Below are 25,963 nucleotides of genomic sequence, written 5' to 3' on the forward strand. Positions count from 1 at the left end.
ATGAATCCATGTATGTTTTTTTTAGCATAGTCATTAGAAATAAAAAACTCATATTGGGCCAGAAGCTTGGGCATTTTAGGAACAATGTTATCCAATAGATTATTGCGCTTTTACAGCAAAGACAGTGCAAACAACAGTACTGAAGTCATTCATAGTTCAAACCTCCTTCCCTTTAAATGCAGCACTGATCTTCACTAAGATTGTTCAAAACCTAAAAGAAATGCACATTGTAATGCAAGATGAAGGTCAGAAAGCCTTGGAACTTGAAGCACTCCCAGCAAATACACACAGCCAGGCTCATTCGTTCTGTTTCAATTTTTAAGGTGTTCATTATGGTGATAGGTTTCATCAGATAGAGAGTCAGTCGTTATTGTGAAAGTAAGATGATGTAGTGGTATTGTTAATGGACTTATAGTAGCAGCACACTATTTAGGGATTGTGACAAGCCACCTTATAATCCAGTAATGTCATAGCCAAAGTACTGTAGTATCATTTTAATTGGATGATGATAGTAATTCTCTAAGAGGGACATTTGTAATTTGATCTGCACTAGTCTGTTGTATTAAAGCCTTGAATGAGGGTCTGTTGGGTCTATGGCCGTGCCTGTGACCATTACACACTAACTTCTAATCATCAAATCTTCAGTATGAGCTCACTTTCACACAAAAGATAAAAACAAATCATTAGTTAATTCTACGTATTCTGCAAAGTATACATGCATCTCAATTGGAGATTACGGAGAAAAACAATAACATGCGACTGATTCATAAAACAATGAAACAATAGTAACAAAAAGGTTAATAACAGTAAGAAAAGTGTGATAATATGGATGTGATGAGGAAACAAGCATGACAGTAAAGACTAAATGAGAAAACTAGCACAATGTCTCTGCGGGCGTCTGTGGATGTAATAATGTGTATCGGACTTATGCACATACCCATAGTTTTATACACACACAGTACTGATATAGCAAATTCTTACAGGAGAATGCTGAGTCAAGTTATTAGATGCATAATGTCCTGCTTTACACTTCTGTTGCAGTCCTTGTGCGCACACACACATACACACAAACACGCGCACACACACGCACATGGCATGTATTTTACTTGCTGTCTTTGAAGAGGCAACTGTAGGTCAAGCTGTTAAAAATGCTGAGCCAACTTTCCCTGGATCAGTCTCCATGTTTCTGCCTGTTTCTTTCTTCCTTTTTTTCCTCAGTATGAAGTGTTCTGGCCGTGACCTGAGCATAATACAGAAAAATGCTGAATGTAGTGATGTGATGTTAAAAAAAGATGATTTTTTTTTTGCTTGCTGCAGTAAAGTATTGAAACAACCTGGGGTGACAGTAACTGTCAGTCGTGTTTATTGTCTCTATATTTGGTGGATACAATAAATCATCCAGTAAAAATAAAGAGATCTTAGAGTGTTGAATAACCTGGTAGACGATGATGCAGATCACAATTTTATAGGTCATGGTTTATAGGACAGGTATTTTGGAAAGTTATTTGTTGTAGATAACATCCACCATACTGGAAATGAGCCATTAAATTATTCTCAGATTCATTTTACTTTTGTCACCACATAAACAGCCAGAATTCACAGTCAGCTGAAACCAGTCACTGAGGTGATGATGACTCAACAAAGCCTGCTGGGATATCCAGGAAGTCACAGTGTGACACAGGAAGCTGCAGAGTGTGTGTCTTGCACAAGGAAAAGATGTATGAAGATGAAACTACAGCAGAAGTGAGCTGTAGATAAACAACTTTGAAAAAAAGCATAAATAGGTGAAAAGGAGGCAAAGAAAAGGGGAAGAATTTGTCGCAAGATGGTTTTTGCCTGTGATTTTCTTAGTTCTGGTTTGCATTTTTTTAAGTTCTGCAGCATTTTTAGAGATCCTCCAATCTGCCTGATCGGTATCAGGGCAGATATTGACCAGCTGGGTATCGGCCAGACTTTACAGATTAACATTAAATACTGTATATTTGTCAGTGTCACTATGAAATCGGTTACATTTGTCACAGCACCACAGCAATGCCTTTCTCATGTAAATGTGACATAAAAATTATTTTAGATTTGAGAAACAGAGAGTTGAGAAATTGGAATCTGTATCAAGAGAGAAAAAGTCAGATCAGGGCATCCTTATTTGGAAAGGCTTCTGTAACATGAGCCAGAGCCACTCCCAGTCAACTTCAGTGTGTCCAGAACAATTTAGCAGTCTTCCCACAGCAGACCTTAGTGTGTCTTGCCAGATTTTAGGAACCACCAGATTGCAGCCGAGCAGCCGCACAGGCAGGGAGGGGTAAATGTGCTTCAGAAAGACTAAAGTATGGCTTGTACCTGTTGGCCTCTGCACTGCAGGTAGGACTGAATGATCAGGCTGGGTGACTGGAGTCTGTGTGAGTGGCTTGCTGTTAAACCTATTGCTTGACCACGCTGACTTCCTGGGTGATAAAGCAGTTGGCCTGCCAGTCTGACCTCAGTGTTTACCACTGTTTGAGGATTTATTTATTGAAACTCACCTGATTTATGTTGCACTGTGAATCCATTAAGTCCATCTAAAAAGACCTTGCATCAGTATTTTGCTGGTTTATATTGACTTATTTACCGACTGAATGACTGACTGACCCCTCCTCATGCTCACACACAAGCTCAGTCATTATCATGCAGTATATGCAAGTGTGCATGTTTCCCCGCTCTCGTATGACAGTTATTTGTTGTCTGAGTGTTGCTGTGTTGTCACAGTCTTATTATCTCTTTTCCACCTGGATTTGTTGTGCATGAGTTCTCTTTTACATCTTTACAATTATTAATGTAACCTGTTTTGTGTCATGAAAAATATGTAAAGTGCAGCATGATTGACAGGCTGGTGTTTGAGTGGGTGTTTCAGTAGTCAGACGAAAGTTTTTTTACAAACCTTAATCACCTTTTTTTTTTTTTTTAAACATGTCTGTCCCCCCATCTTTTCTGTGTAAGGCTCCTCTCGCAAAATACGAGTAAACCAAGGATTCACGTTTTGACCTGTCTTCTGTTTATCCCGCTCTCTTTTTCAGAATATGACGGCAAGTTAGCCCCAGCAGGAGCATTTGAGTCAGGCATGGCGTCGTCTTCCTACTTGGAGCCCAACCTTAATCACTCCGCAGCGGGTGGTTGTGGGGTTAAATCCCGGTCCGGGATGCCTGGTGGTCCTGGTGTTGGTACCGGCAGCTCTGCTGGAGGCCTTGAGCGGCCCCCAGGCTCCATGGACCGAGTTCTCAAGATCTTCCATTACTTTGAGACAAATAGTGAACCATGTACCTGGGCTAGTAATATCAGGCATGGAGATGCTACAGATGTCAGGGTAAGACACACAAACATTCCTTACTTTTCTATGCCTTTATCTTCATTATGTCCTTGCCTCTCACTTTCTCTTTTATTTACCGTTGATTTAACAGGGTGTTATCCAGAAGATAGCAGAGATCCATAAACTGCGCTGTGTGTCATCTCTGGGCCTCCGTCTCACCCATCTGCACTCTGATGCTCTCCATTGGTTACACCCTGATTTGGGTGTGTCTCACGTCAGAGAGAAATATGAGAAACAGCACCCCCAGGAGGAGTGGAGGTAGAACTGCATTCAGTGTTTTACACTCGCTGTCTGCTCCCACGCCCTATTTCTTCCCTTGTCTCACGAGGAGTGTTTATGTGTGTGCATAGACAGCGTGCTCAAATCAGTGAGCAGGTCTGGATGTTGCAGTCCCACTTGTGGTTGATTATGATATTAGGTAGCTGTGGGTTCATACTTCTAGGTTATCAGGAGGGTTCCTTCCTCCTCAGAGGAGGACACAAAGCAGATCATTACAATGAACATGTCATCTTTACAAATGGCCTATTCCACTGTACAGAAGCTACACTTGTTTAAGCTACAAACCTGCCAACCAACAGTATTTTACTAAGCCCATCTTACAAGTTACAGCTACATAACATATGGTCCCAATGAAATCATTTTATACGTTCAATAAAGCAAAGTCCAAGACCTGAAACACACTGTATACAAGCAGTAAAACACATTACAAGCAAGTATTTAATATTGAGTTCCCCCCTTTTACCGTGGCCCCTGTCTTGATTTTCTTGAGATTTAAAAGTCCTTATATGATATGTTTCATCCATATCTGGAAAATACGAGGAGTTAATAGCAAAAATGATTTAAGGGTTTATGGCATTTACCTAAATTCATCTGGTCAAGGTGACGTCATTGCACAAGCACATGAGCCTGCATCCAGTGAGCAGTTCTTTAAATTATGATTGTTCAGCCTTACTCAAGACATTTATTTGATGCAGTTGCCTAATCTGCTTTTCTGTAGGAAAGAATATTCATTGGTTCTTTGTGCTGCTCGTGATTTGAAAGCATCTCTGTCCGTTTTCAATATACAGTCAAACTGTGCCGGCACTTAGCCATACCTAGTTGATATTGTTAACAGCTCTTCTTACAATTCAGTCCATTGTCCTGCATTTAATGTGTTACACCCAAAGTCATTAAAATTGAAATGAATTCAAAATGAACCAGTTGTTCACACCACTAACATGCAGCAGAGCAGCTCTGCCAGTTGTTGCAGCTCTGCCTCGGAGGGCGGTGGAGCTGCAAGCCCACAGGAGCTTCTGCCTCTGCCAAGCTATTGTTAGAACAGCAGCAGTAGCCCAGGGGATGGACTGACTCTATCTCACTCCTCTCTCACTCCCTCGCGTGCTTTCTCATTCTGTCTCGTGCACTCGCAGTCACTCCTTTTCGCTTTCATCTTTCTCCCCATCCCTTTTTCTCTTATCTCTCGCATCTGTGTCTTCTTTTTCTTCTTATCCAGCTCTCTCTTTTCTCTCAAACATGCATCATTTTCTCTCTTCTCACACTCTTTTTGGTTCATTCATTATAGAACGGGGATGTTTTATTCATTGTGTCCTCAACCTTGATTTCCTTTGTTATCTAACTACAGGCCTGTAGCATCACAGCAGCTCAGCGCACTACTCTCCTGACCCATTTCTCTCAGCTGTAGTCACTGCAATATGTCAGTCATAAAATAATATGCGACTATAAACAATGATGGCCCATCTGGATACTTCCTGTGACACAGCTAACTGGCAAGTGTAACAGCAGGAATCTCATTATGCTTTATGGCATTACAAGGTTATCACGTTCAGTTAGTTCACTGTCAGCAAAATATGAAACCACGTCTCAATGTGCCACCAGACAGTAACATAGTGAGTAGAAAGGGAATCTTTCAACTTTAAGCCCCTGTGTTGGCAGCCAGCCATCCCACTGAAGTGACTTTGAGCAAGACACAGAATGTGCCAGATCCATGGATCCTCTTTTGTCGCTGACACATACTTTAACCTCTCTGTGACGATGGCGCAAGAGACATTTTGCTCAATAAGGCACATCTGTGTTTGCTGCAGCTGTGTCATCGCACAAAAATAACATCCTTTTGATGATATACAATATATTTATACATTATGTCTGAATTAGGTGTGTGACTTATCTGATCAGGAACTATTACTGTAAATGCCATTAGATCGGTAGGACCACTACAAACATTTTCTTCAACATTTACTGTGCTCCACCGACACTGTGAAATGCCACAGTTCTGCGTAAGAGTCGGCAGGATATTGTGTGTATCAACTTGTTTAACCATGTCAGTTTTCCGACCAAGCTAAGTCGTTTGCATATTGGCCAGTTAGAGGCACAAATCAATTTGACATTTTTGAGAAAGCTGTATCCAACCTGAAGGAAAGTGTTGAAATGAATGCCAATTTGTTGTTCAGTAAACAACACTGGTCACTTGCATAAATAATGCCCCAGGTTGTTCAGACCAACACATCCTAGGTTTTTAACAAAAAAAAAAAAAAAAGATGGGTTTTTGACAGCTGAGACTGTTGTGTCTTTCATTTCTTCTACACCTCAAACTGTGCCAGAGTGTGGGCTTTAATATGCACTGAGGTCTGTGTATGCGTCAGCTGTATGTATGAGTAAGCACACTCCTTCTGTTTTTATGCCTCAGATGGGCATTGAATTTGGATACTGCAGGTTATTTCATTATGCGTGCTTGTGTATGTGTAGATGTGTGTGTGCGTGTAAGAGAGTACTGTGTGGTTATTCATCCAAATTGTCTCTGTCATTCTCAGGTATGAGTTGCGGATGCGGTACCTTCCTAAAGGTTACCTCAGCCATTTCTCTGAAGACAAACCCTCTCTCAACTACCTCTATCACCAGGTGAGACAACATGAGGAAAAGAGGAGATAGAAAATGTTCCTCCTTGAGAAACACCACTGAATAAAAAAAACAAAAACATTTTGTTTATCATGATATGTATTATTTTCTTGAACCTGTCTCTTCTGTATATCATCTGCTCTGTCACTTCCTCCATCACTTTTACGTCTATCAAGGCAGGCATACCTTGAGACAGATACCTAACTGATATCCTTCACTCCGCTCTTACATGGGAACACTACACAAGACAACACATTTTACATTTAATGCATTTAAGTTTCAGTAAATTTTATCTGTACAGTATTGTTATAAAATGTTGGGCTTCTACAATGTGTTTCTCCAGGTAAAGAGTGATTACATGCAACATATAGCTGATCAGGTGGATCAAGATGTTGCTTTGAAACTGGGCTGTTTGGAAATTAGGTAAGAAAAACACACACACACACACACACACACACACACACACACACACACATTTGTTCCGATGCCACAATAATGACAAAAATGAATCTTATTATCGTTTAATCCTGTTTGTACAACGTACATCTCCTTCTCTCTGTGAATTATTCAGGAGGTTCTTCAGAGAGATGCCAGGCAACGCCCTGGATAAGAAATCCAACTACGAACTACTAGAGTAAGATTGATATAATTTGGTCCACACTGTAAATCTTATTACTTCTAATTTAAATTTAATGTATTTTTAACAAATTGTGTGAAAGTAAACTTCAGCTACTCAAACATAAATGTTGTGATGCTGTCTGTCTTTTTAGGAAAGATGTTGGTTTGAGAAGGTTCTTCCCCAAAAGCCTGCTGGACTCTCTCAAGGTGAGGTTAAACCACTTTTAATGAAGAAACAGGGTCAGTGCTTTTTATCTCTCTATCTGGTCAGGGCCTTCCATTTTACGGTTTAAGTTGCCTGATAAAAGAAGTGACAGTGGCAGAAATTTCTCTGGGAATCCTAGTCCTGCTTAGTCGGCTAGATGAGCCAATAGCTATTTGACTGAGCGACTGGCAGGAAGACCAACTTGATGACTGAATGGATCTCTGGCTGAATGTCTGATTATCTGATTGTCTGGAATTAAGTTAAACCTCCTGTTGTCACTCACCCTGTCAGTTGTCTGTTGTGCATCTTTTGGCTCTGAACCAACCTTCTTCCAGAAAGACTTAATGCTTTCTTCCTTCTCCCCACTCTCTGTCAGGCAAAGACTCTTCGTAAGCAGATCCAGCAGACCTTTAAGCAGTTTGCTAACCTCAACGATGAGCAGAGCATCCACAAGTTCTTTGAGATACTCTCCCCCATCTACCGCTTCGACAAGGAGTGCTTCAAATGTGCTTTAGGGGTAGGGCGACACTTAATTCATAGAGATAATGTAGTATGTAAAGATGAATAGAAAGAAGCTCATTCATGCAATTTCAGTACTGTAAAATATATTCAAAGTCTTGAGGGTGGGAGGTTAGAGCCAGTTTAGCATGCACAGGGTAGAAAAGATGCAGAGTGGAGTTTCATTTTTAATTTAAACGGCTTGACACAACGATACAAGGAGAGGTTTGCAAATGCAGTTTTTGCATTTGTTCCACATTCATGCTCAAGTGTCACTGTATTGTTTGTATTATACTATTCTCTACAGCAATGTATTATCACTGTCATCTGCTGTGTGCAAACAACCCTCTGTCCTAGAGGACATTTGATGCAATAGATAGAAAATAGAAAATAGATGAGAATATTTAGATGTATATATTATACTATCAATATTACATTTTTGCCAGCACTGTGTTCAGTTAATAAAGCAGATGATATGATGAAATATGACATCTACTTTAATGCTGTGTTTCTTCCACTGTCTCTCCCTCCCTCTCTCTCTCCAGTCTAGTTGGGTAATATCAGTAGAGTTAGCTATCGGACCAGAGGAAGGAATCAGCTACCTCACAGATAAGGGCTCGACGGTGAATATGCACACACACCCACACCCCCACACACCCACACACACACACACACACACACACACACACAGATTAGTGTAAGAGTGGTACAGAAACTCATCGTGGAAGATCTATCTTTTCTCAGTCTGTAAATATGTAACCATTTCAAAATTTGCTTTCTTTCAAAAAAAAAAAAAAAATGCTGAATCCTTTCCCTACTGTATACTGTGTGCTTTTATTAAAGATCACTGCAAGGGCACAGTGGCAACCACCCATACTGCCCTCTGCTGGTTCATCTGGCCTCTTTGACACACAGGTTTTCTCTGGTCTCCTCAGCTGTTCAAGTGGAGAGGGGTCTTGAAATGCCAGTTTTTCTGGTAGTTTTAGAAACAAAACAAACACTATGGGCTAAAAGCCAGATGTGTGATCACCAAGTGACTTTATGAAAACCGCACAGCTGCACTAAGGAGGTGCTCGCTATGGTGACCACTCAAAATACAGAAAACAGCTGCATTACCATAACTCCAGTGCTTAAATTGAGTTATTACATTCCACCTTAATTAAGACAGACTGTCAAAATGTCAGTGATTCATTTAATAAATTCATCTTTGAGTGAAAATGAGTCAGAGCTTGTCGTGTCATGTATGGCCTTTATAAACACATTCAAATTCACTCTTGATGATATTATCTTTGTAGTGTTAAAAGACTTTGATTACTGTGGTTGGCATTGTTTTATCTAAAAATGGAAACATGTGACTAACTGATTAAATTTGAAAAAAAAAACACCTCAACCCTCTGCATTGTAGCATGAATTATCTATAGTTTTTTTTTTGAACAGATCATTTCCACTGAGCTGAATGAACGGCACCAACATTGACAACAATGTGTTACATGTGATTTTTGATATTTCTGTGTATCTGTCTTTGTCCCTGCAGCCTACGCACTTAGCTAACTTTAACCAAGTTCAGTCCATCCAGTACTCTGCTTTGGAAGAGAAGGACAGGAAAGGCATGCTGCAGCTCAACGTAGCAGGAGCTCCAGAGGTAAAAACACAAACCCATTTTCATTCTAGGGTGGTTCTTTGTGAAACATTACTCATTGCCAGGACTTTTGATATTAAGTTTAGAGTAATACATTCAGTTGTATTTGAATTAAATCACAAAAGGCAAAGAACTGTTAAACCATTGATTCACATGGAGTTGAGGCATTTTAAGCTACAACACAATATAATCCAAAACACGTGTATTTCAAAATGACAATGAGCCAAAACTATGTGTATATTGTATTTTTGTTGGATTGTAATGGTGTCAGACCCATCATATTTGCAGCACTGTCTGCTTTTAATCCAGTTTTGAAACAACAGTGTGTAACAAATATGATGTAGCCTCTGCTTGGTAAACATTGTATTGGTAGAACCACAGAAACTGAAGGAACAACATGAAGACATGTAGGGAAAGAGGGGAGCGGTACATGGGAGGGTGAAGGCGTGTGTTGCCATTTGCACTTGAGTGCCAGCATGAGTGTGTCTGTCAAGAGGAGGTGTGTGTTCGCAGCAGGCTTAGCACTCGTGGAAAAGCATGTGTGCATCAGTGCTATAGTATCTGTGTGGGTTTTTGTGTGTGTAAAAGTGTGTGTGTATGTGCACTGGTAGAAGACATTATCACTAATAAAGCTCTCATTGTGTCACTGTGAAGCAACTCTCTGTCCCACTCTTACACTAATCCGTGTGTGTGTGTGTCTGTGTGTGTGTGTGTGTGTGTGTGTGTGTGTGTGTGTGTGTCTGTGTGTGTGTCTGTGTGTGTGTGTCTGTGTGTGTGTGTCTGTGTGTGTGTGTCTGTGTGTGTGTCTGTGTGTGTGTGTAGCCTCTCACAGTCACTACGGCATCGCTGACTACAGCAGAAAACATGGCTGACTTGATTGACGGATACTGTCGGCTCGTCTCCTCGGCTACTCACTCCTTCATCGTCAGAGTCCACAAAGGTAGAACATGGATCCATTCATAGATGTATTTTATGCTCCTATGTGCCCAAATTAATCTTGATATGATAGGATCTCTTGCTTTACTTTACTGGTACAATTTAGTTGTTTTATTGGGTATATGTGTGTATGTATTTTTTTTGTCTAATTTTAATGTAAACTTGAAGCAAAGAAAACAATTCCCAACATGTTTTACCTTATACTATAAATGGTACACAGGGCTGAAATTGCAGTCAGCCATCTTTCAAACAGTAGTCAAGTCTGATTGTGATTGGTGAGGCTTTATACTTGTCACTTTGAATCACCTGTCGGTGTTTGGTTAGCCTTTTCTAAAAATAACTATGGCAGTATAGAAATGGTTACAGTGATGTTGTTGCTCGAACATGAAGCCAGTCTGTCCTATTCTGTAACTCGTGTTCATTCTGTCTTTGCAGAGGGGGACAGAGCTCTGCCTTCTATACCCAAGTAAGTCAGCTGAGTCTTTTTACACTAACTGTGCCCTCTATCAAGTAAAAACAAGGTGTCATTTTCCTGTCAGAGATTAAAACATTTTAAAATACACTGTCCCACCCATGGGACACTTTGGCCTTTGCAGCACTACTTAATGTGTGTTTTGGTTTGTACTGGAGTTGATGTTCACACAACCTTGACAAATTATACATTTCTGAAAGCTCTAAGTCTCCTGATTCTGTCTATGCAAAGCATTTTACTTTGCATAGACAGGACCTATATCACTGCAGCAGATGTTGACACAGAATTGGTTCATTCTTGTTGCCATGGCTTTGAAGTTTTCCACACATAATGTACTACTACTACTACCTAATATTGCCTTTTTATGCCAAAAATAGGCGCAGTAAAAAGGACTTAAATCTCTCTCATGTTTGTGCCTCTGTGACATCGGTTGAGCTTGTCTTATACTCATTCTGACTTTTTGGTTGTAAAGCTTACCTCTTACAGAAGACCAGGGTTATGATCATGAAGAACAGTGATCTTTTTATTTGGGGTACATTATTTTCGGGCTGGTGCACCAAAATTGGGGTGACTGGGTTAAAGGGGTGCAGTCAAAGTTCTAGTGATGCATAAGAAAACTTCATCCAGTTCCTCCCTTTATCCAGGGCAACCTTGTTTGTTATCTTTTGTGTTTTTTATTGAGTGCCTTCACTCGATTTGTTTTACACTTCAGAATTTGTTTTGTTATTGAATGGGAATCTTGAAGCTAAAAGCTGCCAACCTGCAGCTTGGTAGCTTTTATGATACAAGTTTATACAGTTGCCCGTATAGTGAATATTATGTTCATTATATTAAAAACAAAAAAGGCAGCACACATAACAGGATGTGGGAGGATCCTTCATTACTCTGGTTCCACGCATATCTTCATAGCTGCAACTGGCAGCTCATTCAGAATACATTGGCTTAGATGTGAACCAAATCACAAAAATCATTTTCTCATATCTGGTGCAGAGTTTCAAATCATGAGAAGCGGATGGAAAAACGGATGGACGGAGTACGGACCAGAGCTGTTTGTGTCTCAGGTATGAACCCCTGTCTGGCTGTCTCCTTGCCTGTTGGTCTCTTTATCCCCTGTCAGTTTGCCTCTCTGTCTGCTGCGCTAAATGTCATGAATGACAGTAACTGCTAAGAGTTAGATAAAGGGTTCATAGATATGTGTGCATACCCTGTTTCCCATATAAAGCCTCATCTGTGTGTCCAGTGAAGAGTCCTTGTCTCGCCAGATGTCCCCACGGAGAGCTTTAGTCACTGTCACACTGCCTCTGCCCTGACTGTCTGCTGACCTCTGACAAACTCACAGTTACACAGAATTAAATGAAAATGACCTTGAAGTCATTAGATAATATCTTTGGCTTTATTTTTCTGGCTTATTACAGTAAAACTAATGCATCTCTCCCATTTCTCCCTCTTGCTGCATGTGGCTTCTGCAGGTCACACTAGTGGCGATGGTAAACAACATTCTTTCTATTAACCCTCCTAAATGAGTAACACAATGGAATTCCTGCTCTGTGTCCACATTTAGTGTACTGTATGTGTGTAAAGTATCTCCCCTTGTATCTTCCTGTGTCCGTTTCTGCCTTATCCATGACTCAACCTGTTTTGCTTCAACTTGTTTCTGTGGAAAGAATGAACTTTCCATCCCTCCCCTTTCCTTGCGTCTGTGTCTCTCTCTCTCTCTTTCCCTCTCTATTCTGCTGTGCTGTCTCATTGCCTGTGTGAAGCTGTTCAGTGGTACATTAACATTTTAATTGTTGTGCATGTGTTTGGAGTCAGGTATGGTGACAGTCTTTTGGAAAGGTACTTCTGTCTGAGGATGTGTTTCTGTTACTGTTGGCACTTTCACTTCTTCTTTTTTTTTGACTGTGACGTTGTGTTCACTGAACTTAATGAGTTGCGATGCTTGTGGTGGTGGATGTAGAGACAAGGGATATCATTGCAGATATAAAGCTTGGTAATACAAATCTTTTTGTATTGATAACAGAACATTTGCTTTTTATGGCGTCAAGGAAGATAGCCTCCATGTCGTAATGTGAACGCTGCCCAGGGGTCTCTGCTTGTCATGTCAAAGTGGAGTTTTAGATTAGCCTCTTTTTTTGTGTCACAAACCGAGACTTAATGTTTCTTTGTAACTTTTCTTCCCTCCTCACCTCGCTCTGGCTCTGCAGAAACTGACGACTATGCTGAGATCATAGATGAGGAGGACACCTACACAATGCCTTCAAGTAAGTTGGCACACACATGCACACAAACATTGTAGGCTGCTTATGTGACAAGTGGAGAAACAAAGTGACAGGTGTTCAGTCCTTAGTTTGTGATCGTATAGCATACTGTGTGCGTGTGTGACAATTTGTTAGTGTGTGTTTAGGTGTGAAGGCTGGCTGGTTGATAGAGCGAGGATTGAAGGAGACATGATCCATGTGTCTCTATTTTGGCACTTGAAGTTAAGTTGGGTTTAGATCAGTGTGAGGACACATGTTCTGTATTACAAGTCAATTCCACTACTTGAAAGTATTTGACTGATCAAATTTGTCTTGATTTTATCTTCAATATTTTTGTGTGGGGCTTTTTTAATTCTGTCTCAAAACCAGACAATAGATGATCTTGTTACACTACATTAAAGTCACATGAGAAACCCGGTTCCCCTTTGCAAAAACATTTTATCACTGTTTTCCTTCTGACATCAATTTAAAGCTGAAGAAGTTCACTCGTTCACAAAGTCAAATGGAGCATTTATTGCTGCATGTGAAAATGTTTCACCTCCTGTTTTTAGATACGAAGTGAAAATATCATTCACTTACCAAGTACCATGCTCGACACCATTATATTATTTAATTGAACTGCACAGGTGGAACACAGAAATCCAGATCAACATTATTGAATTGCAGAGCAAGGAAAGGACAGTTTCTTAACATTTCACCACTCTCCACTGTGCGGGTGGATTTAATGATATATCAGGTGTTATTATAAATCCTCTCAGACTTCAGCTTTGAATTGAACTCTTTTTAGATGGGTGGATAACAGGATGGCTGATGTTTGAATGAATCTACATTTTCCGTGGTCACATGTTGCAATAATATAGAAATGGGGAAGCCACGTTAACCACATACTACTATTTGTGTATTATTAGGCCAGCAAGCTATATTTGTCTTTGTGAGTTGTCACAAGATTCGTTCGTAAGGCTGCATTGACACGTCATCTTGCCACAATGTATACGTTACAGTGACCAGTTTTCAAAAGACTCCTCGTCCCACGCATCACTGCTATATCATGAGTGTTCAGTTCGACAGTGTGTTGTTGTGTTGTTTTTAGGCATCAGTGCAGAGCCTTCTCTGGCCTTAGAATATCTTTCAGCTGTTTCTGATAAACTTCACTCTGCATTATCACCTTTAAAAAGGAGATTTGAGTAAATCTGAGGGCCTGCTGTGCTGCTGTTGCTGCTGAGTATTGCCTGTTCACCAGGTTTTGGACAATAACGCTAAGTGAATGATGCCCCATAGGCAACATTTAGAGGCAGTGAAGATGGGTGATATCACCTTCACCAAGGATGGTAAATACAGCTGGGACAAAGTAAAGGTGAATAACATAGCGGGGCTGTTGGGATATTGAAAGAAAAAAAAAAGAACTACACCCATTTAAACTGCCCCACAATGCTACCTGGGTATCATAAGCACATGTTGGTCCATGCAACCAAATTCCAACATGGTTTTGCTTTTTGACCATTCATAAATTATAGCTTTCGCTTTATTCCTGTGGAGTCACAGGCATAAACACACAAACACATACAGAGAGAACAAGTGAGTGCTAACAGCAGACAGACAGTTCACGCTGTAAATGAGCAAAAACAAAAATTATTACATGCTATTTACTAGTCTGTTAAACATGACAGATGTGTAAATGATTTGGTAAGAAATGATCCAGTCAGATCAATACACTGACAGACGGTACTTAAGACAGCAAAGGTCACATTCATCTACTCATGTCTAGTCTGAGCAGTTTTCCTGAGTGTCTGTTTTGGTTTGGTGAACTAGCCGGTTGCCAAGCAATAAGATGGGTGAATTTAGTGTTGAAGTTGTGTTTGCATTTTAAAACACTCCTTTTATGAACTGTTTACACTAGCAAGTGGCCACCAGTGGTGTGTGTGTGTGTGTGTCTTTGTTGCTTCGTTTGCTCTACACAACAAAAATTAACCGTCTTCAGACCAAACAGACCAAAAGGCTTTAAATATTATAGAGTTAGAGTATATAGAGTTATTTTATATGTTCAGGGACACTTTATCTAAACTGGCAAACAGCACCCCTAACTTAGCATCACTACATCACAGTCACAACCACAATCATGGCAATTTTTAAAGTAACAATATTTCATAACCAATAAAGTTTGGCTCTCTGTACTCACAGCTAGTTATTTCTGTCTCCTATCACTAACCCATTTTCCCAGAATACTATGGACTAGATCAAGGTAAAGATTGGAACGTACCATTAGTTTGGTTGTATTGTGATGGCTCTTTGATTTGGTGGTTGTTGTGATCCTTTTCTTTTTACTTTTGCCTGCGACTGTAAAATAAAAATTCGGAATTTATTTCTGTACCCTGTTGATTTGACCCCCCTCTGTTGATGTTTGATGTGCTGTCAGTTTTCGGCTAAACTGGTGGTAACTTCAGAACTGAGTTCCAGTTGTTGGACATCGATCTTGTTGTGTATATTAAATGTTTAAGGGGAAAAACAAGGTGGTACAAACTGTTTCCAGATACATTTTTCAAAAAAAAAAAAATCTATAATGACACAAGCAACCTACAGCCGTTGAAACCCAGTTACTGCTCAGGGTAATAAGAACATGGCAAGAATTCAAAAACATTTTTTTAGATAACATTTAACCAGGCACATTGACTCAGTGCATGTTCCTATGTATAACTTTGGCTTAGAAGAGGAAGTGCAGTGAGACCAAACGGTTTAAATAGACACACATATATATATATATATATATATATATATACACTGTATCATTTTAAACGTAAACCACTTACAAACAGCGTAGTCCCACTCCATTGTTTAACTATAACGCTTGAGTTTTTAAATAACAGGTTACATGAGCGACATTTAGAGGCACAGCACAAAGTCATTAATTATGGCCTACTGTACATTTTTGTTACTGTCTGCTGTAGCCCATTTCCACATTTAGCCCCAGGCATCTCGTTGCCTGACATCATTGTCTCTAAAACTCGCACATGTACCGGACATTTTACTACAGTGATCATCACAAAAGAGAAGTGTGAGATTTGTCAAATGTAAACTGACATGTATAGCTTCATGTATGTTATATCCATGTGCTGATTACATGGACAAAGTCAGGTCAACAGTGTCATACTTTTCGGGCAGAGCAAACCACCAGCCTCTCAACAGCCAACATTTCACAGACCTTTTTATTCCTGTTTTAAATTCCTGTTCTAAATATAAAAAATGGCGAAAGTACAAATGAAAATTTGACTCGCCATAGTAACACGTACAAATTCCTTTTGGACCAAGATATTGTTAAACCGGTCTTTTATCAGCCTGTGAGCTTTGAATCCCTGCCGGTTATGTTTCACTATTATACAACAAACCTGACTTTATCCATATTAGATTTGAATTAACATAGAAATTCATGTTATACATTGAGTATTACTGGCTGTTGTCTGTCTGTGTTACATGGCATGTCTGGCTGTGGTTTGCTGATGCTGTTGTTGCATGCTGTTGACATTGAGCTATGCTTGTTGCTATGACTCCAAGCTTGTCAGAGAAGGAAGGTGGATTCAACTTTATTCATCCAGAAATTTAGGATAAATTATTTGTTGTCTCTAGAAAAGATGGCAACACAAAATGTTGCACACTTGAAATTAAGTTTTTGCTACACTGTGTGCTCAGATCTGAAATGTTTCCAAAGGTGCATCTCCTTAAAAACAGTAACTGTGTCACAATCAAATACATTTTCTGGAAAACTTGTTTTAAAACTTGTGAAGCACTCTGACAAGCTTGGTAAATGTAAGGCTTGACTAAAAAGTGTATGTGTGGGCATTGATGTGTGTTTGATCTGAAGGTCTGCTCTGTTTGTCCTCATTTGTGCGTCTGTATCTGTGTGCATTCATGTCCGTGTTTATTATGTATCTAGCCCGGGACTATGAGATTCAGCGGGATCGCATTGAGCTGGGACGCTGCATAGGTGAGGGTCAGTTTGGCGACGTCCACCAAGGAGTCTACATCAGCCCGGTACGTAGCCTCTCATTCTCTTTTTCTCACACTCGCACACTGTAAAACTATTTTTCTTACTTACCACCACTGGCCCTCTTTGGCAAGTGTGCGACAGGGTCTGATATTGTATGTGAGGAAAACTGAACACTTCCATGTTTAAAGGGGAGAACATCAACATCAGGAGATCGTTGCTGTGTAAAGGCAAAAACTGCTACTGACCCCTTTTGTCTTTATTCTCTGTCACACTCACCAAAAAGAGTAAACCAAACATGAACTATAACTGCACGTATACAGCATAGTTGTCTCAGAATAAATGATGCGATGGACTTTCCATTCAATAACCATGGTAAACTTAAAACTCTGATAATTTAATTTCAATAGGTGAAATCAACCATATGCTAAAGTATATTTTAATAAGCCTATATAGAAAGCTGTACGTAAATTTGTTGGTTACCTTGAATATAAATTACTTTATTAGACAGTGAATATGCTGAATGTAGATGCTTCTATTGCAATAGTGGTGGTGTTTATGTTTCTTGCAGGAGAACCCAGCTCTGTCTGTGGCAGTGAAGACTTGTAAGAACTCAACATCAGACAGCGTCAGGGAAAAGTTTCTCCAAGAAGCTTGTGAGTTCCTTGTGTGTGTGTGTGTGTGTGTGTGTGTGTGTGTGTGTGTGGTGTGTGTGTGCATTTGTCACGCCACCTGACAATAATTACTCATTCTCATCAGTTTGCAGAAGAATGGCCCCTATAATAAAGAAAAAACCCACAAGCTGTTTGTGGACTGATCTTGCTCCCCTCTTCTTTCCCTGCAGTGACCATGCGTCAGTTTGACCATCCTCACATTGTGAAGCTGATGGGAGTTATCACAGAAAATCCAGTCTGGATCATCATGGAGCTCTGCACACTCGGAGAGGTAGGAGACTGATATGATTTGTATAAGGGTGTACTGTTATTTTTTTTATTCAATAGTTTTTTATGGGGTAAAAACTGGATTTTAAATATTATTAATTCAGACATCTGTATGTAAATCAAATTATAAAAATACCATATACACTTTAACTGTGTGATTTTAAAATTATGTAAATGTCTCTGGCTCATTTTTGGTTTCAAAAATCCAGGGGAAAATCTGAATTGGGATTTTTCAATAAAAATTGAACATTTTCATAGAGTTCCGTATTAAGTAATAAATTACATTTAAATTGGTTTGAGAAAACATATTTATAAATAATCATGTTCTATTTCTGTTTGCATTGTTTGGTGACATTAGTTTTCTTAATAAGCACATTTATTTTTAAGGCAAATCTCAACTGAGTGCAGCACTTCTCATATGAACAGTGGCTTCAGAGAATACTCAAAACCACACTTTATTGTGTTGTAAATTGCCATGTTTGCCCATCAATCAACGCCAATAACCTATATTGACAAAATGAAAACATGCTTTTAGAAGTTTTTGCCTTTTGCTCCAAACTGTGGTAAGGTGCATCCTGTCTGCTTAAGTTATCCTTGAGATGTCTCCAGAATATTAAAATCACCTCTTCACCTCTTACCACAACCAAGTTCTCTGTCCATGCCATGGTTATCTCTCACCAGGACTACAGTGAAACCCTTACAGATGGTGCAGAATGCAGCAGCCCGTCTGGTCTTCGATCAGGCACATGTCACTGTGCTGCTCATTGACCTACACTGGACAGGAGGCTGTCCAAATCAAATTAGAGTCACTAATGCTTTCCTTCAGAGTGACTTCTGGGTCTGCACCATCTACTTGAACTCAATCATACAGGCTTATGGAAGAATGGGATAAACTGCCCAAATCCAGGCATGCAAAGCTGGTAGAGACTTACCCAAGAAGACTCAAAGCTGCCAACTGCTGCCAAAGGGGCTTCTACAAAGCACTGAATTAAGGGTTTTGATTATTTAATTAATTTTCAAAAGTTTCTAAAACACGTTTTCACTTTGTCATTATAGAATACTGAGTGTAGACTGATGGGCTAAAATGGCAATTTTATCCATTTACAATTAAATTCACAACACAAAGTGTGCAAAAAGTGAAGGAGTTTGAATACTCTCTGTGAAGCCACTGTGGGCAGCAGCAGGCAGTACACTGCTCAAGTTAAATAAGAAGGATAATATCTCCACTAATTTCTCCTTAGATAGTTCCTGTTCTTTCTAACCATGGCACAGCTTGTTTCATGGAACTGTGGCTATTATTATTACCAGCTGTAACAGCAGGGCTGTTAGGGTGTGTGTGTGTGTGTGTGTGTGTGTGTGTGTGTGTGTGTGTGTGTGTGTGTGTGTGTGTGTCATCATGTGAACATGTTTTCCTGGGGACACCTACTATAGCGGGAACAGTTCTGAGAACTGTGGCAGGTGTTCATATGTCTGTCTGTGGACAGATTTTGTCAACACGACAGCATCACAACCATGCAAGATGCAGTCATCAAACTTTACAGGTGTGTAGCTGAGATCAAAATGAAGGCCAAGTTCCTAGATGTGTGGTCCGACCCATGAGTATTGAGTGCTCATGTAATAATGTAAGAAAAACTACAGAGTACTCATCGGTCGGAACGGCCGTCACAGCTGGTGTGATGCCAAAACAAGACGGTCTCTAGTTTTCACACTGTGTACCTCTCTCTCCTTCCACTCTATCATAGTTTCTCCCTCTGTTTCTCTCCATCTCACTCATTTTAAATCTCCATTTACTACTTCTGCTTCTCCTGCTTTCTCTCTCTCTGTCTCTTTGTGTGTTTTTAATGGCTGTTGCCTGCTTCCTCTAACATCCCTCTGTCTGTGTTTTCTCCCTGTTCTCCATAGTTACGGTCGTTTCTCCAGGTGAGGAAGTACAGTCTAGACCTGGCCACTCTCATCCTATACTCCTACCAGCTCAGCACAGCACTGGCCTATCTGGAGAGCAAACGCTTTGTACACAGGTATGAAGGAGGGTATCCTGAAACCACAGTATACAAGAATATTCTTACATTTTAAAATTAATGTTCCATTAACAAGTATTAGTTTGAGGTTTTTTTGAGGTGTGTGTTGCTAACTGGCCAGAGCACCATAACATTATATAGATCTTTCACAGAGTGGTTGCTTAATGAAATGATAAAATAAAATTAATTAATAAAATAATTATTCCTGTTTCCTCTGTCATTGTTTGCAATAACAACGGGCAGTTGGATGTGAAAGTATTTTATTTAATGGCAGATAGTCAGAGCCAGGTGTTGGTAAAATCGAAGGCATGTCCTGATACAGGAAAATATTTTCACAAACTTCTAGTATATGAAGGCCAAGTCTCATAAAAATGCGAACTGATCTGGCTGAATTAGGAATATTAACCATCTTATCATGCTTTTTTTTTTTTGGTGGTTACATGAGAAATATGAATTATTACCTCATGTGACAAATGTCCAGTCAAGTAGATTAAAAGAATAAATGTCATAGTGTGTAAGATTTCTTACTCTGGTTTTGTCGTCTTTAGGGACATTGCAGCGCGGAACGTGTTGGTGTCGACAGTCGACTGTGTGAAACTGGGGGACTTTGGTCTGTCGCGATACATGGAGGATAGCTCTTATTACAAAGGTAACAGTCATACCTCCATGCACACAAGTTGGTAATAAAACCCACTCCCCCACCTCATCTTAAGTTTTTCTATCACAACATGTGGAAAAAGAGGCACTATTGTTCTCATGAGCTCGTATGAGCTGAACTGATCCGTGTAACTCAGTTCTCCTGATCCCTGTGTTTCAGCATCGAAAGGTAAACTACCTATTAAATGGATGGCTCCAGAATCCATCAACTTCAGACGATTTACCACAGCCAGTGATGTCTGGATGTTTGGTGAGTTTAAGTCCATGTTGTTTTCTTCCTTCTTTCATTTCTGTGTAAGTTGTGTCCTGATGTTTCATGCTGTAGAAATAGGTTTTTACTTCAAGCCTGTTTCTCTTTTACCTCTCAGTCTCTTGTTTTTGCAGCATGGTAAAAGCCAATAGGTGGTTGTCGCATAGTGACAGAGTTTATGCTGTTTTTCTGTCTTTCCATAGGCGTCTGTATGTGGGAGATCCTTATGTTCGGCATCAAGCCTTTCCAGGGTGTGAAGAACAACGACGTCATTGGGAGGATAGAGAACGGCGAGCGGCTGGCGATGCCCCCTCAGTGCCCTCCTACTCTCTACAGCTTGATGACAAAGTGTTGGTCTTATGATCCCAGCAAGAGGCCGCGATTCAATGAACTCAAAACACAACTGAGGTACTAAATCATGTGGTTCTAGTATGTGTGTGTGTCTTTGTCTTGTCTTTTGAACATTTGAATGATTCCTGGGACAGAGAAGGTCAGATAATAATCTTATATATGCTTTAACTCAGCTGAAGAAGTACAATTTATGTTTCCAGGGTTGAGATCTCTTGATGTGGTTGTGTCCATTTGAGCCAAGACATTTTTTGTTCTTCATAGTCGGCTATAGCTCCAATGCACAAATTAAATTAACACAAAATGCATTATGTAGTTTGATCCGTCAAATTTTTCTCAGTCTGTCTTTTATAGGTGTAGACGTGAGATTTGGATCACTTTGAATCTCTCTCCGTGTTTTTCTTGCTGTTTTCAGGTTAGTAGTTTAGATAAAGGACTATTCCACACTAAATGATGTTTTGCAGGTGAACAGTTTTGTTACACCTTCCCAACAGCAGGTGTCACTGTCTGTCTGTATCAATGTGACATGATAAATAGAGCCGAAAAAGAGCTACAGCAGATATTATACCTTTAAAATTAAGAAACATACTGCCTTTGTCTTTGACAGCTGGTTTAACATCAGACCAGAGTGACCCATTAAAGATGGATGGTCAGAGCAGCAGATTAAATTTCCATAGACTGTCAAATACAGCTGGATAAGAAAAGGGACAGTGATTTTTTTTTTTTTTTTTTATTTCAGCTAAGGTCATGTATTCTTATTTTCATTGAGATGGCAGAGTGGATCATTTCATTGCTTCTTGTCTGCTCAGATTTAATCTAGTTTAAAATACTACATGAATGTTTCATTTTTAGTAAGAGACATGGAGGCAGTGGTGAAATAATTTCCTGTATGGTGAGAGTATACCTGCTCTGGACATTTTATTAATGTCACTCCAAAACAATTCTGTGGCTAACAATATATATATCCTAATGTTCATATCCCAAACATGCTGTAGACTTGTGACTATGACAACAGTTACTGTATGTCAAGTATGAAATTGTGCCCATACCCTCTCTGCAGCAGTGTTGTATACAGTATGGTCCATAAATATTTGGACAGTAATATCTTTTTCATTGTTTTGGCTTTACTCCAGCAGCCTGGAACAACGAAATAATGACTAAGAGTTTCTGCTATAAGGGTTATCGATGATGTTGACTGCCATATTTGGTGAACAGTGTAGGACTATTTCCTCTTGGGAAATACAGTTTGTAAAACAAACACCGTTTTTGTCTCTCAAATTAAACCAGAGAGTTAACACTTCTTAACCTAAGTATTGATTTTACTAAAATCTAATGTGCAGGAATACGGAGCCTATCAAAACTTTAAATACTTAACAGACTGCATTTTACCTCCTGTTTTGGCTGAGGACATTACAGTTGGCATAGTAACAGAGATGCAGTGATGACAGAGATAGATTAGACATCTTGGTCATGCCTTGCCTCCTTGTTAAATGATACATCACTTCTTTGTTACCAGCTTTGCCTGGAGACAGATTTCCAAGTAGGGAGACCTTATCTACCAAGAGACAATATCCTGGGCATGTTGTGATCAGATAAGGCAGAGCTAGACAACACTGCTAGTAATTTGAAAACTTGCTTAGTAGAGTAATGCGTCATTGTGATATTTCCCTTTGAACAGGAAGGGGAGAACCTATTCATTAGTCATGTAATGTCATATTACTAACTGGGCAAGACAGTTAACCGTTTATGAAAAGTTTAATCAAAGAGACAAAGAGTTGTGCTCACAAGACCGAGAAAAAACTACACAAAATCTTCTCATTTTAATTCCAAGAACAGTGGGGTGTGGTGTCAGGCATCAGTCAGGTGGCAGCAGAGGAAAAGCAAGTAAAGAAAGAACCTGACATGTTTTATGGTTTATGTCTGCCAGTGTAAGGTTACACTATGTGATTATAATTAATGTTAATCACAGGATGCCAACAGCCAAAGTGACATAACCAGCACTCAGATCATAATTTTCCCCAACACACTTGCACAAATGCAGGTAGACCAACAAGTTAAGTTAAGCTCTTTAAGATATGTTCATGCCTGATAAGATCTTTTCTTCTGCTTTGTGTAACAGTATCAGGATTCCTGTTGGGACAGAGAGATAGTATTCACTTAAACCCTGCTAACCAGCAAAACTTAAGTAGATTAAATAATATTTTAAAAAGCCTGAAGACAGGGTTGAACAAGAGTTCACACTATTTCTTTTACATCAAGGCTCACTGACATTTTCCGGTATACAGGAGCGGTACCGTATGAGTAGAGCTTTTCCCAGACACTGTGACATAACAATTCTTAATCACTCAGACATGAACGGACCTGTAGGTTTTGGGAAGTTATGTTTCAGCATCGCCTCTCATGGAAAGATAGATCATACTAGTAGTGGTGGTACCATTGGACCAAGGAAGGATCGCCCTATATGAATTTAAACAAAATGGCCCTGTGGCCAGATTCTCCAGAACAAGGATGCTTTTACAGCACTGATCAAAAATGAATCACTACTCCATCTTAGCAACATATTATTCTGAAGATATCTCCCCCTTAAATACTAACACCTTCCTCTGTGTAACATGTACATGCAAGTAGGTTTGATTTAATTCTGAGCCGATGTTTATTTTTAGTTTGTGCATTTACCTCAAAAGAAAAAAACTTGGTATAATGTGTGTAACTTGTGTCTTTTTTTACGTTGTACCTCACATTGGTAATGTTGCAGCTTGAAACACATTTTTGTACTCATAGACCTAAGTAAAGCAACGCAAGTTTCAGGAGCACAGCAAGATGCCATCATTGTTTCCTTCAACATGCACATTCTCACTCTGTGTTGTTCTCTCTCTCTCTCTCTCTCTCTCTCTCTCTCTCTCTCCCTCTCTCTCTCTCTCCCTCTCCCTCTCTCTCTGTCTAACATACACAGAAACAGGAAAATAAGAGTGCATATTTAACTCCTGTGGTTTTATGAGTTTGCTTAAAACCAGCATGACTCACACCTTAAATTCCTCCATGATTCCTCTTCCAATTTTTCTCCATGTCAGCTTTCCTCTCTCACCCCCTAATTCTACTCCTCTTACAGTCTTTCCAAACTCTACCTTTTCTGCTCTCTTTTTTTTCATCCTCTCCTCCTGAACTCTTTCACCTTTTCATTGTGTCCTCCTGAGCTCACTTTCTTTTTTTGGTTCCGAATGAGTTACAGGCCTTGAACATCACGGAGGTCCCGCTCACTTGACACATGTACAGTATGTTTGCGGTTGTATGTTTTAATGGGCTGAAAACCCAGTGTGGAAAAGTACATGTGATCTGCATTTGGGTGCTAAGCTGACAAAATTAAGAACATTTACTCTAATTGACTATGATGCCTTGGCATGAAGAAATAGTGAGGACCCTTAATGTGCCTCATCCAGTGTCCTGGAAACCAAGTCAATATTGACCATGTTCACTGTGGTCACTGACTATTAATAGGAGAAACTCATGCCATATAAGGTTATGCAGTTTGGTTTACTTTCAGTCTGGCTGGCTTTTATATCATAATATCAATTATAGGTCTCTCCTGCCAAATATGCAGCTCTCAGCTACTACTACAGTTTTCCTAGACTGCAGACCAATGTGTGTGTGTGTGTATGTGTGTGTGTGTGTGTGTTTACACAGTGGGCAGCTGCCAGGAGCTACAGCTTTCCAACAGAGAGAGAGAGAGAGAGAGAGAGAGAGAGAGAGAGAGAGAGAGAGAGAAAATGAATAGAGAGAGAATGAAAGAAGCAAGGAAAAAGGCAAGCAAGCACCACTGTAGCTCGGTGCTCCCATGGTCAAAGCTAGCGGATCAAGGCTCCTAATTTTCAGGCCTTATTATCCTAATAGTGAAGTCTATGTGTGGTGATGCACTGTAGCTAGTGAGGTCTAGTGGGGTTTTGTTCAGCTGCAGGGAACAGTAGGTTTTTATCTGCTGCGTGTTGCTGGGATCCTTTGGAGTTATTCATGTTGACCTTCAGTAGCGTATCAGTGCTGAGTGCTGCTGGCCCATCATCACTTTAGAGGCTACGATATTCTCCTAAAAGGGCTTCACTTGAAATACTCCAGTGCTGTCGGATAGGCCTTTTCGATAGGTAAAGTATGGGCTCTTCTGTCTCATTACGCTTTTCTAAATGTAGTGTTATCAGCCTGTGTTTATGTGTACAAGTGTGCTGCCTTCAGTGGATGCTGTAGTATCTGTGGGTTAAGTCAAAAGCTGTTTTTGAGCAGCCATTTTGTATGTCTCTTAAACATAATTCATAGCTGATTGTTTGCCTCTCTTCTTCTGATCCTCAAGAAGAAATGTGTCTTTTCGCATGTCCTACTTAAAGGATGGGTTATTATTTTATCAAGTCTGTCTTAAAATAACATTCACATACACATATGTACATTGAAATGGTTTCTGTAGTTATCCCTCATGTCCGTACTGGTTTGTAAAAAGTGTCCTTGCTGCAGCAGTGGCATAGTAACACATTTATCCTTTAACAAGAACAAAAGGATTTTATTGTCTTGCTCAAGAGCACTTCAGTAGGGTGGATGCTTGCTGCCATTAGTTTCAGCCTGATTTAAACATAAAATGTGAAGTCTGTATTTCAGTTCCATCATTTAAACACATTGTAGAGACTGCTATATGACATGCATGCAATTATTCATAATTAAATTTACATCAGCTAATGAATAATTAAAATGAATGAATTAAAACGATTTTTCTTTTTTGTTGTCCCCCATGATGAAATCAGGGAACGGACTATTGATTACCCTCAGTCCAATCAGCTGAGCCGTTGTCTTCGGAGTATAACATCTCATGTTAACATTGTTGCACGTCGTCTTTATGTTCTTTATTAGCAGCTGTTTACAGCTCAGTGTGCTGCTCAGT

The 25,963-nt window shown here is 39.8% G+C and overlaps 1 protein-coding gene across 3 annotated transcripts in view; it reads left to right on the forward strand.

Annotated features, from left to right (window-relative positions):
• Positions 1 to 3,075: 3,075 nt before the first annotated feature.
• ptk2 (protein tyrosine kinase 2) overlaps positions 3,076 to 25,963 on the forward strand; it is a 42,994-nt gene continuing 20,106 nt past the window's right edge. The window contains exons 1-22 of one of the 3 annotated variants that reach the window (XM_022753455.1): positions 3,076 to 3,165; positions 3,205 to 3,337; positions 3,432 to 3,598; positions 6,148 to 6,235; positions 6,576 to 6,655; positions 6,804 to 6,866; positions 7,003 to 7,057; positions 7,432 to 7,572; positions 8,099 to 8,176; positions 9,088 to 9,195; positions 10,015 to 10,132; positions 10,564 to 10,594; positions 11,591 to 11,661; positions 12,070 to 12,087; positions 12,805 to 12,861; positions 16,784 to 16,881; positions 17,406 to 17,490; positions 17,679 to 17,779; positions 19,678 to 19,793; positions 20,342 to 20,442; positions 20,611 to 20,700; positions 20,904 to 21,108. In XM_022753455.1, coding sequence (XP_022609176.1) covers positions 3,095 to 3,165; positions 3,205 to 3,337; positions 3,432 to 3,598; positions 6,148 to 6,235; positions 6,576 to 6,655; positions 6,804 to 6,866; positions 7,003 to 7,057; positions 7,432 to 7,572; positions 8,099 to 8,176; positions 9,088 to 9,195; positions 10,015 to 10,132; positions 10,564 to 10,594; positions 11,591 to 11,661; positions 12,070 to 12,087; positions 12,805 to 12,861; positions 16,784 to 16,881; positions 17,406 to 17,490; positions 17,679 to 17,779; positions 19,678 to 19,793; positions 20,342 to 20,442; positions 20,611 to 20,700; positions 20,904 to 21,108 — 2,075 coding nt within the window. In that variant the 5' untranslated portion in view covers positions 3,076 to 3,094. Of the gene's footprint in view, positions 3,166 to 3,204; positions 3,338 to 3,431; positions 3,599 to 6,147; positions 6,236 to 6,575; positions 6,656 to 6,803; positions 6,867 to 7,002; positions 7,058 to 7,431; positions 7,573 to 8,098; positions 8,177 to 9,087; positions 9,196 to 10,014; positions 10,133 to 10,563; positions 10,595 to 11,590; positions 11,662 to 12,069; positions 12,088 to 12,804; positions 12,862 to 16,783; positions 16,882 to 17,405; positions 17,491 to 17,678; positions 17,780 to 19,677; positions 19,794 to 20,341; positions 20,443 to 20,610; positions 20,701 to 20,903; positions 21,109 to 25,099; positions 25,182 to 25,963 lie in introns of those variants that run through there. The other 2 variants (XM_022753456.1, XM_022753454.1) reach the window with 2 other exon arrangements.

Source organism: Seriola dumerili, unplaced genomic scaffold (genome assembly GCF_002260705.1).
Source record: "Seriola dumerili isolate Sdu_G_001 unplaced genomic scaffold, Sdu_1.0 BDQW01000191.1, whole genome shotgun sequence".
Taxonomy (NCBI): domain Eukaryota; kingdom Metazoa; phylum Chordata; class Actinopteri; order Carangiformes; family Carangidae; genus Seriola; species Seriola dumerili.